Source organism: Agelaius phoeniceus, chromosome W, assembly GCF_051311805.1.
Source record: "Agelaius phoeniceus isolate bAgePho1 chromosome W, bAgePho1.hap1, whole genome shotgun sequence".
Lineage (NCBI taxonomy): Eukaryota > Metazoa > Chordata > Aves > Passeriformes > Icteridae > Agelaius > Agelaius phoeniceus.
Genome location: NC_135301.1, coordinates 21,463,991 through 21,482,388, shown reverse-complemented (window position 1 = coordinate 21,482,388; position 18,398 = coordinate 21,463,991). Strand labels below are relative to the sequence as shown.

General features: G+C 42.7%; 1 protein-coding gene across 1 annotated transcript in view; it reads left to right on the top strand.

Annotated features, from left to right (window-relative positions):
* The first annotated feature begins 1,968 nt into the window (after positions 1-1,968).
* Positions 1,969-18,398, top strand: part of LOC129132409 (secretory carrier-associated membrane protein 1-like) — a 98,249-nt gene continuing 81,819 nt past the window's right edge. Inside the window, exons 1-2 of the mRNA XM_054651472.1 lie at positions 1,969-2,089; positions 7,236-7,313. Of these exons, the coding sequence (XP_054507447.1) occupies positions 2,033-2,089; positions 7,236-7,313 (135 nt within the window). The 5' untranslated portion in view covers positions 1,969-2,032. The remainder of the gene's footprint in view (positions 2,090-7,235; positions 7,314-18,398) is intronic.

Genomic DNA, 18,398 nt, shown 5'->3' with positions numbered 1-18,398 from the left:
GTCTAGTGGGTGGTGAGCAACTGTATTGTGCATCACTTGTTTCTCTTGGGTTTTATTCCTCTCTCCTTTTCATTGCAATTGTTATTGTTGTTATTATAATTGTCATTGTTAGTATTATTATTGTAGATTACTTTGTTTCAATTATTAAACTGTTCTTATTTCAACCCACAAGTTTTAATTTTTTTCTGATTCTCCTCCCCACCGGGGTGGAGGGAGGGAGCATCTGCATCGTACTTAGTTGCCAGATGGAGTTAAAGCACAGTAATGATGGAAACAAGAGACTGAGATTCAGCAATCAGCACACTGAAACTGGATTTATTATCTTGCAAAACCAGGACTTCATTGATTGTAAGAAAGAGAAAGATAGATTAAATAGGAGCCTGCACATAGCAGATTTTGAGAGTTCTGAATGCTGCTGTTATTTCTGCCATTTTTCCTATCTTCTCCACACTTTTTTTCTTTTAAATTAAAGCAAAAAATAATTGGGGAATATTGTGGTTCACGATCTTTAAGTATTATATGGAAATGCCTGATTATTACACTTCTCTTTTTTCTCTCCTAAGTTAAAATATTTTCAACATTTTTCAAGTAAATCTGTCTGCTGTAGAACCTAGAAAAATGTTCTATTTTAAATTCTTCCAAGAGCTGTTGTCAAATAACTCTTCAAGTAGTTTTACCTAACAGACTGTCTTCTCACTAAACTTTCAGCAAGACTTTAAATCCAGTATCTGCATATAATCTAATTTGAAGTTGTACCTTGCACTTACACTACCATAGAGTTTTCGTGCTTCTTTCTTCTACATGAGTTTCTAGCAATTGGTCAATCTTGCATGCCATTCATTTTGCGTAACTTCTGTAACAGAGCCTTAGATAAGTGCTCACATAGCAACATTGCACATTGACATTCTCCATCCCTCTTTATTCTAACAATTATGCTTGCATTTGATGCTGCATAGACTTCTCCATTCTAATGAAAGGAAACATTTTTTCAGAAGTTATTTGTTACAGCTTGGTTTTATTTTTTGAAGGTACATCCTCTGTAAAACTGTGATTTACTTGATTGGGACAGAGATCTGTTCAAGACATCACTTGGTTGCCTACTCAGCATTCAAGCATTTTGGATTGAGAAAAACCTGATGGATTTTCACAGAATCACAGAATCACTAGGTTGGAAGAGACCTTCAAGATCATTGAGCCCATTTCCTCTCAGTTGATCTGAACACTCCTTACCACCACCTGAGGTTGGCATAAACATTGTAAATTCCACAAGTGATAGAAAATTGAGAGAACCAGGATTTGGCTTAAGTTTCCTTACACAAGATTTTTTATACACAAGCATACAAATACAGTACTTGCACAAGCAGTTGAAATCTACTGTTTGTTGAAGTTTAAACTCTTTCTGAGAAAATGCCCAATTCAGATTAAGACAATTTTGTTTGCTAAGAAGGCAATTATTTCTGAATTATTGAAAATCACTGAATGAAACCAATTCTGTGAGGCTGGGTATTTTTTATTTAAAGTCACCCATTCAATAGTGGAACTTATTTTTCAATGAACTTATTAGCATATTAAAAATCAAATGGATGTATTTATGAGCTATATCTTGTACAAAAATTAGAAATGGTTAATTGCAAGTAGGTAGTTCTTACCTAGCCCAAAAAAAGAAATTCTACTATTTGGAAAGCAAGATGTAGAAAGAACTTGTTGAGAGGAGACAGCCTGGGCTAATCATGTATCTTTTCTAATTGTGAAACTCCTCCTCGGGTGTTGGGCACCTGAATTGCTCCCACTGAAGCCACCGGATTACTTGAGTCACTAGAGCTACGTATATAAGAGCTAAAACTCTTCCAACCTCTACTCTATCTTGCTCGCCCTGGGAGTGGGAGTTTCTTTCTCTTCCAGGGCGCTTCCGCTCCTCAATCTCGCTTCCGGTGCAGCCATTTTGTTCTTTGGCTTGTTGGGGTTGGACTTCGGTCGCAGCAGTTGGTGATAGCGGCTCCTCAGTGATTCTAGCGACCCGCTTGCGCCTGCCATGTCGGACTTCGACAACAATCCTTTTGCAGACCCGGACCTCAATAATCCTTTCAAGGTGAAGCAGCAGGGGACAGGGATGCCGTGAGCCTTCCTCAGTGCCGCGGCAGGAGCAGAACAAGCTGCGTGAAGCTACGGGTGTCCTAGGGAGGGAGTGTTTTCGGCTCTGCTGTGTGCTGGGAGGTCGCTCTCAGCCGCGGCGGGTCGGGAAGGCGCAGCGCTGTGGGGTAGTGCTGGCCTCGGGAGGGGGGAACAGTTTTATATAATGAGATTATTTATTTTCTTTACCTTTGAAGCTGCTTCGTGTGCTTGTGTAAAATCACAGAGTAGTGTGCAGAAAATTCACGTCGCTAGAGGTTAGTGTCCACAATCTCCCAGCAGATTCACACAATACGTTTGTAAAGACAGATTCATCTTATTCCTGTCATTAGTATGGCAGGGAAAGGAGAGGGGAGCATCATGTGGAAGAGTTATTGCCAAGGTCTAAAGATAGATGCAGTTTTTTTTCTTTAATATTTTAGTTTTACTGATTTTTTGTGATCTACTTTGTGAGATTTCCCGTGTCTATTCTCATGCCTTTTAATAAAAAGATTACAGCAGATATTCTTACTTGATGTTGAATCAAAAAATATGTTCTCTGGGAAGATAAAGGTTAAGCAGAAACCTCTAGTTTGCTCAGTATTTTGGGTAGTTAATTCTTTTGGAAGTCTAAAAGGAAATTATTTTTCAGTTTTGGTATCTCCTGAAAGTAAAAAAAAATAGTTGATAAAACAGATTTTTTTTTCAAGTATTTGCTTGCTTGGATTGATCATAAAATATTGTTGGTTTTGAGTCAGTGGATATTTAATTTATCTCTTTTTTAACAATTATTATTATTCAAATGTGATACTTTTCACCACAGGCTGCAGGGGAATCTCAGCTCCGGCGCCTGGAACACCTCCTCCCCTTCCTTCTTCACTGACCTTGGTGTCTGCAGAGTCTCTCACATGTTCTCACTTATGGCTGCCCTTGCACAGGAGTTTGCCTCCCGGGCCCCCTTCTTAAATATGTTATCCCAGAGGCACTACCACCATTACTGATTGGGTTAGCCTTGGACAGCAGCGGGTCCGTATGCACTAGCATAGGAGACATTTTTAATAGTTCTATATGTTTGAGATATATGTGCTGCGGTTTTCTGGTTTTCTTTTGTTTGGTTTTGGTTTTTTTTCCTGACTTTTCTTTTTTTGATGTAAACACTGGGGTGCTGCTTGGACCTGACTCCTCATTATACCAAGTGTGATACTAATCTTTGCTTTTGAGATTGATATTATGGGGGAGGGACTGCAAGGAGCAGATAAAATTAAAGATTAGATGGAAAATAATTAATTAGGTTGTGCTGATTTGTTAAAATTCCAGTCTCCTGAACTAATTCAGATCTTTAAAATGTCATCTGAAATGACTGTGTGACTTCAGTGTACCAATAGCTGCAATATCTGGTTATGAAAAATGGCCTATACTTAAATTATGCTCTGATTGGTATGACTAATAATTAAATTAAAAGACCAGAAACTCAAGGTGCTGAATTGGCAGAAGCTTAGGAGAGATAAGGCTGGAGAAGGACTTGTGAACTGGAAGGAGTGAACAAGAAGTTGAGTGAGCAAGATGATAATTAGTGGGATCAACACTCTTAAGGAGCAGGGACTTGAAATGGCTAGGTGGCTGAAGACAGCCAGGTTGTGGCAAGGAGTTAGTGCAAGGGCAGGTCCATTTCGGGTAGAAGTACTGGTCCACTAGGACATAGCCTTCTCAGTCCGAGATTGGACAAGGCATTTTACAGTTGTTGCATTCAGCAGCTGACATCAGATATTTGAAATCTTTCTTAGAAATTGCCTATTTTCTGTATTTGCAGAGGGTAGCTGAATTTTTAATCACTTAAATCATGCAGCGGGTTGAGGTCTCTGGATATTTGGTGGTTCCAGCAACGCTGCAGCTTTGTGTTAGTGTCTGTATATTATCACCTATTGGAACTTGTATTTGTGGCATTTTTCTCTTTCTTTATATTAAAAAAACCCTAAAAAATAATGTATTTGAACTTTATTATCTAGGTGAAATATCAAATATGGAAAAATAAGTTATGCCAATGTAGACTTACTTATTCCAATAGAATATCATAGTTATCACTTTTTTAACCACTAGGATACATGTCATGACATACAAATTTGATAGCATTCATTTAAATGTCACTTTTTCTTTGAGCACGTGGTCCTGCACAGCATTTGTTCTACATGTTCATTACTCACATCCTGATTAACTTCTAAATTCAGTGTTTTATTATTCTGCAGCAATAAGTAGGAGTGCTTTGTAGTTATTCTTGCTGCATTTAGATGAGTTTGCATTGGCTCCATTTTTAAAGTGAGATGCAATGAGTGTAAGGTGAATGGTTCACAGTAATTCTGTGTATTCCTTGGGATGTCAGGTCTAATTTTTTAGAAATATTTTAAGTAGTTTTGAATTATGAAGTACAGTTCCTGTTGGCATCAGTTGTTCGCTGATGTGTTCAGAACAATTCCAAGTCCAGCAGCCTACACCTGGACATCCAGGTAGTCTATCCATTCTTATGTTCTGAAGATGCAAACACCTTAAATTAAGCCACAGAAACAATGTAGTGAAACCAGGCATCACATGAAATAAGTACAATTTTTCTTCTTAGGAAGTTAGTGTGGTCTATGATAGTGGGTACTTTGGCTCTTCTGCAGAATCAAGCCATCCTCTCTCTAGCACAGAAAAATATTTAATTCTTGAAGTTGTTTTCTCAAGCTAAACCTTAAGCTTTTTTTTTTTTACTGTAGAGTTCATTGGAGGAAAAAATTACATCTTTTTGTTAATATTACCAGTTCAGGTAGAAGCTGAAGCAGAGGTGCTTTTGATATTATGGGACACTGTTTCCTCAGCTTCATTTTTCTGAAATGCTTTTCCTATTGCTGAAGGTGTTGGAGGTACTTCTGGGTAGGGAAACCAAGAGTTTACAGAAAACTTTTTTTTTTCTGTGTTCTTTGGATGTACAATTGTGGAGTCCAATGGTCAACACAGAAGGACAGTTGTCTTCCCTTATCTGTTGAGAGCATTTTCCTCTTAAAAATCAAATGTATGACATGGTGTTTCTTTTAGACTGTGTTAATCTAGTTTTATAAGAATCATAGAATCATTAAAGTTGGAAAATCATTGTGTCCAACCTTTGACCAAATACCACCATACCCACTAAACCATAAAGTGAAGTGCCATGTCTACTCATTTTTTGAACACTTCCAGGGATGGTGTTGGGGATTAAAATAAGTTTACTTATAGAATATTAGAAATTAATTGTGTAGGTTTAAGTTGAATTGTGACTTGCTTACAGCTTAGCATGAGCATGCCCTACTCAAAAGTCAGCGTAGGTGAACTCTAAATGAACTCTGTCAGCATGAATGGCTAAGCAGGGGAGGAAACAGAGAAAGACTGGATACCTTCAAATAAGGGTTGAGACCCTGGAGGGCCTCAAGGCTGGCCCAAGCTGGAAGATAAGAGCAGTTAATGGTCTGCCCACACGGACATGGAGAAAGAATCCAATGAGGTGTTAGAAATCGCTATCGGACCAAGAGATGCATGCAGAGCGTGTGAAGATAGGGTGCACAGACTGTAAGGGCATAAAGGCCCAGGGATTTCTTTGTTCTGTTGCCCAGAAATAGAACAAACCTTCCCAAACAATGTTAGAATGATAATATAAAAGCAAACCTTTGTTTAAAAGCCTTCAAGTAGACAATATGGCAAAACCTGCATGTGATACAGTATTTCTACAACTTTTATAAGGTTAGTTGATTAGTAAACCTATCATATATTGTCCAATTAGAAGTTTAGTATGTTTGGTAATATTTCCCTGGGTACTACCCCACTGGAATTGGTTCAGGGGCTTCTTTACTCCACTTTGTTATGTCTTCCCAGATTCTGGTTGGAAAATAGAATGCCTTTGTAGTTGGTTCTCTTCTTCAAAATAAGACAAAACAGTATTTTAGGAATGTGTTAGAAGGTTAGCTTATTGTTCCAAAATGTAAGGAAAAAGCGTAGGAAAAGTACTAGGAGCTACAACCATGCATTAGCAATCTACAAAGCTACAAATATATAATAAATATTAAAAAACTAAAAATCTTTAGATATCAGTTTAGGGTCCCTCTCTGAAGGCACCCAGCTTGAGCTGTAATAAACTGACTCTGCCTCAGAACCTAGGGTTCCAACTATTCCTTAACAGGTGGTGACTCTACCACTTCCCTGGGGAGCCTGTTTCAATGCTTTAACATTCTTTTAGTGAAGAAATTATTCCTAATATCCAACCTGAACCTCCCCTGGCACAACTTTAGGTCATTTTCCCTTTTCCCGTTGCTAGTTGCCTGGGAGAAGAGGCCAACCCCCACTGTGCCACAGCCTCATTTCAGGTAGTTGAGTGATTAGGTTTCCCCTGAGCCTCCTTTTCTTCAGGTTAAACAACCCCAGCTCCCTCAGCTGCTCCTTCTAGGACTTACATTCCAGACCCTTCATCAGCTTTGTTACCCTTCTTTGGACATACTCCAGCACCTCAATGCCCTCCCTGTAGTGAGGGGCCCAGAACTGGCCACAGTGTTCAAGGTGTGGCCTTACCTATATTGAGGACAGGGGGGCAATCACTTCCCTAGCCCTGCTGGTCACACTATTTCTGATACAAGCCAGGATGCCATTGGCCTTATTGGCTACCTGGGCACATGCTGGCTCACGTTCAGCTGGCTGTTGACCAGCACACCCAGGTCCTTCACTGGGCAGCTTTCCAGCCACTCTTCCCCAAGCCTGTAGCACTGCAGGGGGTTGTTGTGACCCAAGTGCAGAACCCAGCACTTGGCCTTGTTGAACTTCATACAATTGGTCTGGGCCCATTGATCCAACCTGTCTAAATCCTTCTGCCAGAGCCCTCCTACCCTCAAGCAGATCAGTACCCAACTTGGTGGTGTCTGCAAACTTACTTAGGGTAAAATCAATCCTCTCATTCAGATTATGGATAAAGGTATTTAACAAGCTCAGGATGATGTCGTTTCGGAGACAGAGATGGATTTTTTTTTTTGGTGAAAATAACCTTTTTTAGAGTTTTATATGATATGATGATATGTGTTGACTTGTTGCTTGTATACATATGCATACATTTACAGAACTGTTTTCCCTTCTAGGATCCTTCTGTTACACAAGTGACAAGAAATGTTCCACCAGGACTAGATGAGTACAATCCTTTCTCTGATTCAAGAACAGTAAGCGCATTTATTTATTAATAATATCATTTATCTTTTTAGGTAAGATTTGTAGGGTATTGTTTTAAGTGTTTGGGACTGATGTAAAACATCCAAACTGGGGGAAGAGAGGCCCTGTGGAAAGAGATCTGTAAGTTTGGATTGATGGCAAGTTGATTATGAGTCAACCATGTGCCCTGGCAACCAAAAGGGACAAGTGTGTCCTGAGGTGTATCAAGCACTGCATTTCTGTCTGGTTGAGGGAGATGATTGTCCCCCTTTACACTGCACTGGTGCAGCTTCACCTTGAGTACTGTGTGCATTTTGGGGCACCTCAATATTAGGAAGGACATCAAACTATTAGACTGCATCCAGAAAAGGGCACCAAGATGGTAAGAGGTCTTGAGGGCAAGACTTATGAGGAACAGCTGAGGTCACTTGGTTTGTTCAGCTTGGAGAAGAGAAGGCAGATGACCTTGTTGCAGTCTACAACTTCCTCAAGGTCAGGTAGCAAGGAAGAGGTGATGATCTCATCTCTGGTGACCAGTGATAGGATGCCTGGAAATGGAATGCATCTGCATCACAGGAAGTTCAGATTGGGCCTTAGGAAAAGGTTCTTCACTGAGGGGCTGGTTGGTCCCTGGAACAGGCTCCCCAGGGAAGTGGTCACAGCACCAAGCCTGCCAGAGTTCAAGGAGCATCTGGACAATGCCCTCAAGTCATATGGTTTGGTTTTAGGTAGTCCTGTGAGGAGCCGAGAGTTGGACTTAATGATCCTTATGGATCCCTTCCAATTTGAGATAGTCTATGTTAAGAGCTAGCTAGAGGTAATGGAAGATGTGTAAGGATAGATAGGCCCATCAAGTATTTGGAGGATTCAGTGGATAGGTTGACTTAAATGATCTTTGACCCTTAAAGGAAAGGTGACTTGCTGAAAGGGGCCCAAAACAGAATTGAGTTTTGTCTTGTTGTGAATGGAATGATGCACTTCACTTAGAGAAGCAACAATAATTTTATTTATTGATATAAAACACTAAGTTAACGAGATTTAATGGTAAATGTGACTGGTTTGACAAGATTTGATGGCAAGGTACACTTGATTATTTACTGCATAGAGGACACAGTCAGATAAAGTGGTTGAGAAGACCCTTCCATTGAGTCATGAGGTTCAGAAAGGACTCCTTTGCTTTCTAAACTCCTCAGAGAAGAGTCTAGGTTCAGTGGAATTCAATCCTAGTCTCAGACTTGATCAACAGTTTATGTCTAAAGGATTATATGTGCAGAATCAATCTTTTGTATCACTTAGCTAAGATTTCAAAGTTTAGCATGCTATTAATCACCAAGCATCTATTGTGGTAAGGTGTGGAAATCACATATCCTCTAAACAGAGAGAGACATAGCTCTCTCCCAGGGTTTTCCTGGGAAGCTGTGAGAAGATCCGAGAAAAGAATGAGAAACAATTCTTATCTTCACTTGCTGCACCTGGTATTGTGAACATGTAGAATGTGTTATGGAGATTTGTTTAACAAAGAGTGGTTTCTTAATTAACCAGTGGTGATGGGTTTTGATCTAAGGACCAATCAATTCCACCTGTATTGTAACTGTCTATAAAAGCAATGGGTTTCTTAATCAAGATGGTTTGATCAGCCTTCTGTGAATTGTGGAGTCAATGCTAATTATTACCCGTTCAGGGATGCCATGCAACGACAGATGGTTTGTGTGGTGATAGATCCATGGTAAGTAGATAGTGAAGCACTGCTATTTGTTATTCATTGATTTGTATGCTTTGGGTGGTTGAAGTTGTGTTGTTTTATCATGTACTAAAGCTTTATATGCAATATAATTATAAGCAATATACATATCAAAGTTGGAGTTAGCAAAATCACAACTGAGTGAAGCATAAGATTAAACACTCCTGTTGCTGTTGGTGACCATCCATGAAGAGTTTCCCAACAAGGTGTTTTTCATCCTTCTTCACTCTTTCTAAAACATGGTGTATCCCTTCAGTATCATGATAAACCATGATTAGAGTTTTGTGTCCATCGTTTTGGACATGTTCTAGCAGTTGACATGGGTCATCATGTTGTAGTAGTTTCTTCACCAATGTAAGATTCATTCTGATGGGAGTAGGCAATAAATCTTCGCTCAACCTATAATTAGATTGTAACAATTGATAAGAACTAACAGGAGATGAATAAGTCACATCCAATAACTTTACTAAAGTTACAAACATGAGTCATTTGAGTGATTGCTTACATCTACAGTAATGTTATCTACAAAAATGAAATCACAAAGGGTTTTCATACAAACACATCCTTATCCAACATATATGAGTACAGTTTCAAGGGTTTCATCAGGATGTATTTCAAAATGACAAACATTTTGTTCAGTGTCAAGACAAATGTCTTGGGCTTTGGTGTTACTCTCACAAATAAATCCTTGTTGTCTTCATATAATGCATGCATTAACATCATTAGTTTGCCATTTATTTCTGTTTTGTTAGGCCCATGCTCTATGTTCTAATGGCTAGAACAGCTTCACGGTGATTTAATACTAGCACAATGATCAGGTATATGGTATATGCTAAAACATTGTGTATGGTTAAGACAAAAGCTGTGGCCTTATTGTTGATGGGGTCATAAGTGAAATTTACTAAATACTACCAGAATTGGAATTCCCTTTCAAATTCAGCTGCATTATCCCAGATTTTCTTTCAAATTTCAGTGGGTAAGGTGCTTGCTTTACCTTTTCTTATAATTGATGGTACCATAGATTGCATCCACAGTTGAGCTTGGATACAACTAAGAGCTAGCATTCACTATTAGCTGGTGATCCTTTTTGTCAATCCTCTCCTGTTGAGGTAATATATCTGATAAGAGCCATTGGTTAGTTCTTAATGCTAGTAAGGAAGATCGTAATAGATGTTCCAGTTGGTACAAATCACTTGTTACTGAGTTTATTTTGTTTGCTAGGACTTCAGCATCCATGCTATTACTCCTAATCCTGTCCTCAGGATACTCGTCACATCTCTCCTGGATCGTTCTGGAGAGGTGAGGGTCCATCCATGCAGCCATGCTGACCACCCTGCATAGGATGTAGAGAGGAGTGGTGAGCAGGCAGGTTTAATTGCAGAGATATTGATCTGCATTGACATTTTTACTCATTTGAGGGACCATGAAGAATTAAATAGCACTTATTGCTGGCCTGTATATTTGATGGCATAGGGTCCAATTTTAGAAATCTGTGGGGATAAGGTTTCAGTAGTCTTATTGGGGGTCTCAGAGGTAGCAAAATGCATTGTGGAGGCTAAGTTAGTTTTTGTTGTGCCAATATACATTATCCCAACTACAGTTGTGGCTATATCGCCACATGTGTACTACTTCCTTTTCTATATTCTGTTTGAATATAACGCTTATTGAACAGTTACTGGCCTTGTAACATCTATTCCATTTTTTGAAGGATGTATTGAGAGGGACCAATCTGATTTTTGTTTATGCCTCAACATATGTTACACATGAAGTGGGAGATTCCTATAGGGACTGTGCATATACTGGCAGTCCTGTACCCAGGGAGACTTTGCCTGGCAGCCAATCAGGGCAGAGAAAGCCTCCACGATCGGACTGCGAGCGACCCCCCTACTTGCTGACAGGGCAAATGCCCAGATGCCCACGAAGAATGCCTGTAAAAAGTGCCCACTAAAAATGCTCGAGAAGTTGGGCTATGGGAGGAGCCTTAGCACATAAAAACAGCTAGCTGCAACACAACAGGAGCCATTTTTCTTTGGGTACCTTGGAGGGAGCAGGGGCTCACCTGTAGGGTCTACTTGCCCCCCCTTGCTTTTTCCTTCCTGTGGTCCTGCTTTCCTGCCTGTACCTGCTTTGCCCTGCTTCACTGTTCCTGCAAACCAGCTTGTCATTGCAATGACCTCATGCTCCTGTCTCCCCGACAGAGCGGGTGCCGCTGCAGCCAGCCACCTCTGCTGCGTTTCCTGTGCACAGCCACTGCTGCTGTGTTTCCTGCGCTGCCTGCCGCACCAACCTGCTGTAGCAGTAACCCGTAGCAACCAATTTGTCACTGCTGCTTGCACTCAGCTGTGCCTGCAGCCGCAGTGCCCCGACCCTGAGAACACACGGCTGCTCCAGGAGTGCGCCCATGGCCACAGCAGCCTGTTCTCCCTGATGGAAGGAACACACAGCCTGCTGCTGTTTGGAAATAGCATCCAGTTCACCATGGGAGCTATGCAGACATACCGCGGTTCACAGCACACACGCTCTGTCTGCCAAGCCAACACTGACAGAGGGCCAGGGTTCTTGTGGTAGTGCTGTCCCTGTCTTCTTTCTCCCTCTCTTTTTCCCCTTTCTGCTACTTTTCCTATCCCCCTTTGTAGGAAGACTTACTCTTTTTTATCAATAAACAGTTCTCAGATATAATATTGCCACATTTGCGCTTTCTTTTTGTCAGAGAAACCTATGAAAAGAAATCCTCCCTGATCCCCTCTTTTATAGCGGAATGAGACAGATATATTGAAAACTGAGTAAGTATATTTTCCCATTGTTGGTTGGAGATTGTGTTTCGCATATTATGTGTCGCAGACATCTTTTCATGAAAAATTCTTTCCTTAGGATTTTTCCTCCTGAGAAGCTCAGAGGCCTCAGGAACAAAATGTAAACAATGGTTATCTGCTGCTGTGGAATGCAACAGGTGGATCTTTGATTGGCCCATCTTGGATGTTTATAATTAATGGCCAATCACAGCCCAGCTGGCTCAGAGAGAGAGTCCGAGACAGCTGCCTTTGTTATCATTCTTTGCTTTTCTATTCTTAGCCTAGCCTTCTGATGAAACCCTTTCTTCTATTCTTTTAGTATAGTTTTAATGTAATAAATATCATAAAATAATAAATCAAGCCTTCTGAAACATGGAGTCAGATCTATGTCTCTTCCCTCATCCTAAGACCCCTGTGAACACCGTCACAATTATGGTTGTATTTCCTTCTGCCAAATTCATGTTATTAGGTGGGGCTCCTAAATTTGTGCAATTATAGCTTGTTTCATAAGCAAGTATCACTGAAATGTATTTGGGCTTAAGTGTGGTTATGACCATTACCATAGTGATTTCATTGCAGATAAAAGAAGTGAGGGTCTCCATCTGATGGGTTGAGCTTTTTGATGTGTATGCCAAATTTGGTTCATGTTGGTGCTGATTACTCTTGCACAAAGGATAAGCAGTCCTTCAGTGGTTAACTTCATCTTCAGTGGATGCATGCTGGCATCATTCCGGGTATTGTTCCTGAAAGGTAAAACCATACATGTCTTGGCCGGGTTTGTCTGGATGGATTACGCCATTAAAAAAGATGGGAAAATCCTCTGTGCACTAATTCTGTGCAGTGCACAACTGCTGTCAGTAGCTTCCCAAACTGCAGCAGTGCAACTCAATTGTCAGCGTCCGGCTAGCTCCCAGTACTGCTAGCAGCACGAGGGGGCACTTTTCCCGATAGCTGGCTTCGGGATAGCGCCTAAGGCAGTGCCCAGCTTGCGGCTGTAGGCACACCTTGTGCAGGACGGAGTCTAGTAAAGGCTGCAACCAGCAGAAAGAAGACGGCAGACTCCAACTGTGGCTTAATCCAGGCTTTAATGAATCCCGGAGGGACCAACAGGAGAAGACGGGGGGGTGTGGGGGGGGGGGCTGACAGCAAGTTTTAAGGGGTAGGGAGAACAAGGGAGGTGCCAGGCATTGGGCCAATGGGGGTACAGTGGGGAGTGGGGTCCAAGGGATTGACACGTGGGCAACACCAACAGGAAACATTCTGGGGAGGGGCCCTGGTTCCTCAGCCAACCATCAAACTCCCCTGCTGGAACATTCTAGCAGTAAGGGTGGGGAGTGAGAGTGATTTCGGGGTACTGGGGAGGGATCAGAAGAAAAAATACAAGGGTTTCCAGGGAAACCAGGGCGGAGTTTAGGGGATACATTGTTGGCTGAGGTGGAGCCAGGAAGACAGACAGCTCCAAAGGCGGGAAGGGAGAACTGGGGCAGAACCATTTTCAGACAGAAGGGGATTGGAACAAACCAACCTAGTAACTTAAAACACACTGCAACACCAAACAAGTGGTCCACTGTAAAAGCATGGTAATACGGATGATGTTTTGCTGCTACCTTTCCCGAAAGTGTCTTCTGAGAAAGCTGCTCGGGCAAGTACAGACAGTCACTCAATCCACACTCTCACCACAGCTAGGTCAGCGAAGAAAGATGGAAAGGGTCTCTGTATAGAGTTCCAGCAAGGTTTATTGTAGAATCACACTGAAGGAATCCAGGGACAAAGATAAGCAAACAGTGTGGGGCCCTGGGTTAAGTATGGGGACTGGAGCCAATTATTTAGTGGCACAGGGGTAGTACAAGGGGTAGGGCAAAGGGCAGTGACGTATGAGGAAAGGGCAGATTAATGTAATGCTGCAGGGCATCATGGGAGAAGCCCCTTTTGACTCACCCTGAGGAGTGAGATATTCTCAAAGCCTCTGGTAAATTCTTCCAAGGCAACATCCTAGAAGTTTCCCTAATAGGCTCAAAGGCCTCCACAGTCCACAAGGTCATAGGCACAGTTCCAATCTGGTAAACTCACCATAACAGATTGTCCTTGTTGCAGTGGTATTGGGGGTTTTCTATCGTTGGCTGGTGGAACATGAAGTCCCACTTTTGCTAAGAACGTACATCTCACAAGACTCCCAATGGGCCCATCTGTTATTTAATTGATGAAGTATTTTGGAAAGTTGAGCAGCCCACTAGGCCTCATGTGGTTTAAGGCTTCCTTTCAATAAGGCATTCGCCCTTTTCACTATTTCATTTGATTTGGGCTAATATGGAGTGTGGAATATCCATGGAATTTCTTCCTTTTTAGCCCATTCTTTCACTTCCTTACAGGAGAAATGTGCACCAGTATCACTTTGGATGGTATCTGGGGTAGTCAAGCTTGAAAACCAAGACAACAGCCTCCATACTGTATTTCATCTAAATGCCTTTTTTTTGGCCTTATGGCACTTAGTTGCCATATGTAGGCTGGAGACCACTTTCACTCCTGTGAGGATGTATTGATATCCTGCAGATGGTTTGAATGGCCAGATAGAATCAATTTGCCAGGTAGACCACCTTTACTCTGTTCAGCAAAGTAAATTGCTTCTCTACCAAGTGTGACCTAATTTCTGATGCAGTCATTCTCCCAATTGATACCACTCAGAATTTAAGTGATCCTCTTTTTATCTCACTGATATTAGTCAGTTCATCCACCTTTTGATTCCAATGTGTGGCTGGTTTATCATTCTTGGCATGAACTTTCACCTATCCCATCTTGAATGGTGTTTTTCTGCCTATATATAGCACTAATTTCCAGTCTTCAGTTCTTCAAACCAGAAATCTGTTTACTTCCCAGTTCAGTGATTCTGATTGACAGAGTCACTGTGTGGTGCCAGCCCAAACAGCATAGGAGTCTACATACATCACTTTTTCTCCATTCTCAGCTGCAAGAAAAACTGTTTCTATTTCTCCTACTTGTGCACTACCTTCACCTTCTTCTGTTACTTGTTTGCCTGTGTTAATGTTTAATGCAGTAGCCTTTTATTGGCATTTACCATTTATCCTCCTTGCTGAGGCACCAGTGAAACAGAAATCTCCTGTCAGTGTTTGTTAAAGGGAGGTGCATTTAAAATTGGTGAGGATTTGAAAGGTTGGTGTAATGCTAATGGGTCTGCATTTATAAGCATTTGAAATGTGGTTGTTTTAGCTTGTCCTTCAGTTAATTCTATTCCCTCTGCAATCCCTGTCAAGTAGGCATACTATTTCCTGCATGTAGATTTTTGTGCAATTCCTTCTGGGGGAGGAGTACCCTTTAGGATTACTTCCAGCAAGTTAAAGGGTCCTCTGGTTTGCACAGGTTGTTCCTGATGCATTTGTTTCAGCTTGTATTACTGCTCAGACTAAAGATAAAAGCCCCTTTTCCTGCTTGGAATATCTCTGTTCTGTTTCTTTAAAAGCAGTCAAACTGAACATTAAAGGTCTCTTAGGTCTATCTGGGCCGCATTAAAACAGGTTACAGTAGGTTCAATGCTCAACAAAATCCCAGTCTTCTATAATGGCGTCTTGGAGATGTACTGGTCACAGCAATTGATTGATTCTTAATTCCTGTATTAGGGTTTTAACTGCCTCCTCATGTTCTGTATTCCACATCTACGGTTTTCCCTTTTGTAAAAGTGAATGGGGGAGGGGAGCAATGATAAAAAATCCAGGTACATTCTTGTATTGGGTTTGCATGGCCTGGTTTTAGGTAGCAGGGGGGCTACAGGGGTGGCTCTTGTGAGGAGCTGCTAGAAGCTTCCTCAGTGTCCAGCAGAGACAACCCCTGGTGGCTCCAAAGATGGACAGGCTGCTGGCCAAGGCTGGGCCAATTAGAAGTTGTGGTAATGCCTCTGTGATAACAAATTTAAGAAGAAATCAAAACAAAAATTTGGGGTGCAGTTTTAATTACGGCCAGAGAAGAGCGGAGTGAGGACATGTGAGAACAACTCTGCAGACACCAAGGTCAGTGAAGAAGGAGGGGGAGGAGGTGCTCCAGGCACCAGAGTTGATTTCTTTGCAGGCTGTGGTGGGGACCATGGTGAAGCAGCTGTCTCCCTGCAGCCCAAGGAGGTCCACAGGAATGCAGAGATCCACTGGGATGCAGCCTGTGGAGGAGCCTCATGCCGAAGCAAGTGAATGCCTGGAGGAGGCTGTGAGCCCATGGGAGACCCATGGAGAGAGGGGTCCTACTCCCATTCTGGAGCAGCCTTTCCTTGAAGGACTGCACCCTGTGGAAGAGTGACCCACGCCACAGCAGTTTGGGGAGGACTGCTGCCTGTGGGATGGACTCACATTGCAGCAGGTCGCAGAGACCTGCTGCTCTTGAGATGGAGCCTCATCAGAGAAGTGCGTGGAGAACTGTCTCCTGTGGGAGGGACCCCATGGTACAACAGGGGAACGACTCCTCTCCCTGAGCAGCAGGAGAAACCATGGTTGATGAACTGACCGTAACCCCCATTCCCTGTTGTCACAGTTTGACATGGGAGGAATTCAGGGAAGTAAAGCAAAAACTTTTTGTGTAACTGACAATCTGTTAAACCACTAAGAAGCTGAACACGCTTCTGTGAAAGACACATGTTAAAGATGAAAAACCTGGGAACTTCTCTCTTTTCCAGTCAGCAAAGAGGTAACAGGCCCAGGTCCTAGCCCCACCCCTGTCTCAGCCAGGCCAGGCTGGGTGGCCCTGCCCTGGGCCGGGCCCCTTTCCCTGGGCTGCCCGCTGCCCCGCCCCCCCCCCCCCCCCCCCCCCCCCGTCGGACTCCGTTCTGGCTGGGCCGTGCTCTCATCAGCTTCCAGGCAGGAAGGGGTGGGAGGCTGCAGAGCCCTAGCCAGAACAGGGCTTAATGCAGCCTTCGCTGGGTTTTGGGGTATCCTCATCTGGCTGTCGCTGCTCCGGATAGTGCAGCCTTGTTCAGCACAGCTTGCCTGGGCTCCTACCTTAGCAGGCTTAGGTGATATCAGTTCTTTCATGATTATCAGCTCATTTTGTGATTTCAGCTCTTTAGCTTGCTAAGTGCCTTAGGCAGACGCAGGGAGAGAGAGGAGAAGCGCTGCGTGTGGTTCCACAAGAATGTCTTTATTGGCAGTCTCTGCGAGGGTCTCAGGGACAGTCTTCTGCTGAACTAGGCAAAAGTAGCTCTTTATATAGGGTATAGGAGTTTTAGAAATTGTATAATAGTAAAGGTCAAAAGGAAAGTGACGTATAGTCTTACAGAGAGATAAGCAAGGGTCTGAAGGTGGAAAAGGGGCTTCTTAGGTCCAGTCATCATGACTAGGCATTTCCTATCTTAGGCTGCTGACCACCAGGGAGGCCTTGCAGGCTCTGTGCCTGCTACAACTCCACTTTCTGTATTTAGAAAAAAGGCGTTGCCTATAATTCTTTTGAAACAATGAACAAGGCATGAGAACATAGCTAATACAATGACAATTACAAGGAAAATCCACAGCATTCCCTTAACCAAAGATTCAACCCATCCTGTTAATCCCCATTGACCAAAAAGGTCATTGACCCAGTCTGGGTTGTTTTCTACTTTCAAGTCTTTCACAAGTTCCTTCAGTTTCTGGATGTTTGCATGGATGGATTCCAAGTGTGAAGAGAGATTGAAGCAGCACATCCCTTTGAAGTCTTGGCAGCCGTGTCCATGGGCAAACAGCAAGAAGTCAGTTGCTGCTTGATTTTGAAGTGATGCGTGTCTTGTGGTTTCTTCTTCCTTTAAGAGATCGCTCAGGGCAGCCAATGTAGTGTTAGCTTGTTTACTGAGCCAGCACCCAAGGTGATTGATTTCACCAAGGGCTTTAACTGCAGCTACCCATGGTTAGAACAGGGAGACAGCAATCCTTTTTGGTTTGTTCCAATCCTATTATTTGGGATCGCAATTTTCATCAAATTCCGTGTAGGATCTTTTGTGGCGTTATAATTCACTTTCATTTTTCCAGTTATGTAACAGGGTGTGTTGTATTGCACTAAATAGTTTATTTAGTTGTTGTCTTTGCACTGGGTGATGGGAAAAATTTTTACTGGGTATGTCAGGTCACGTGGTTGGTTTATTCCCCCTCCCTTTCACATGGTTTCTCCCTCACATACCCCCCCCCCCCCGTTTCTGTATCCCCTGGTGGTCTGTCCCACGGGTGGCCCCTCCCCTCACCCCTCCCCAATGGCATCCCATTGGCCATGGTCCTCTTTCCCCGCCCCCTTTTCCCTTGGGTATAAAACTCCACTGCAAGGGTGCTACACCCTCTTTCCTGCCTGGGTGGTCGCTGTCTTCAGAAGTGTCCTGGCCCAAGCCAATAAACAGGATACTCGCTCCCACGTGTGGAAGACCGCTTCTCGTCTCCTACTTCGTCTATGCAGTCCGTGTGGGCTAAGGGTTTGAGCTAGCCGAGTCGGACTTATATAAAGCCAGAGAGCCATGGATTTCTGCAAGGGTGATATTTGGAGTGAGGGTAGAAAGTTTTCCAAGGGTACAGGGACCTCCTTGGAGCTGTGAGGGGATCCCAGCCCATACT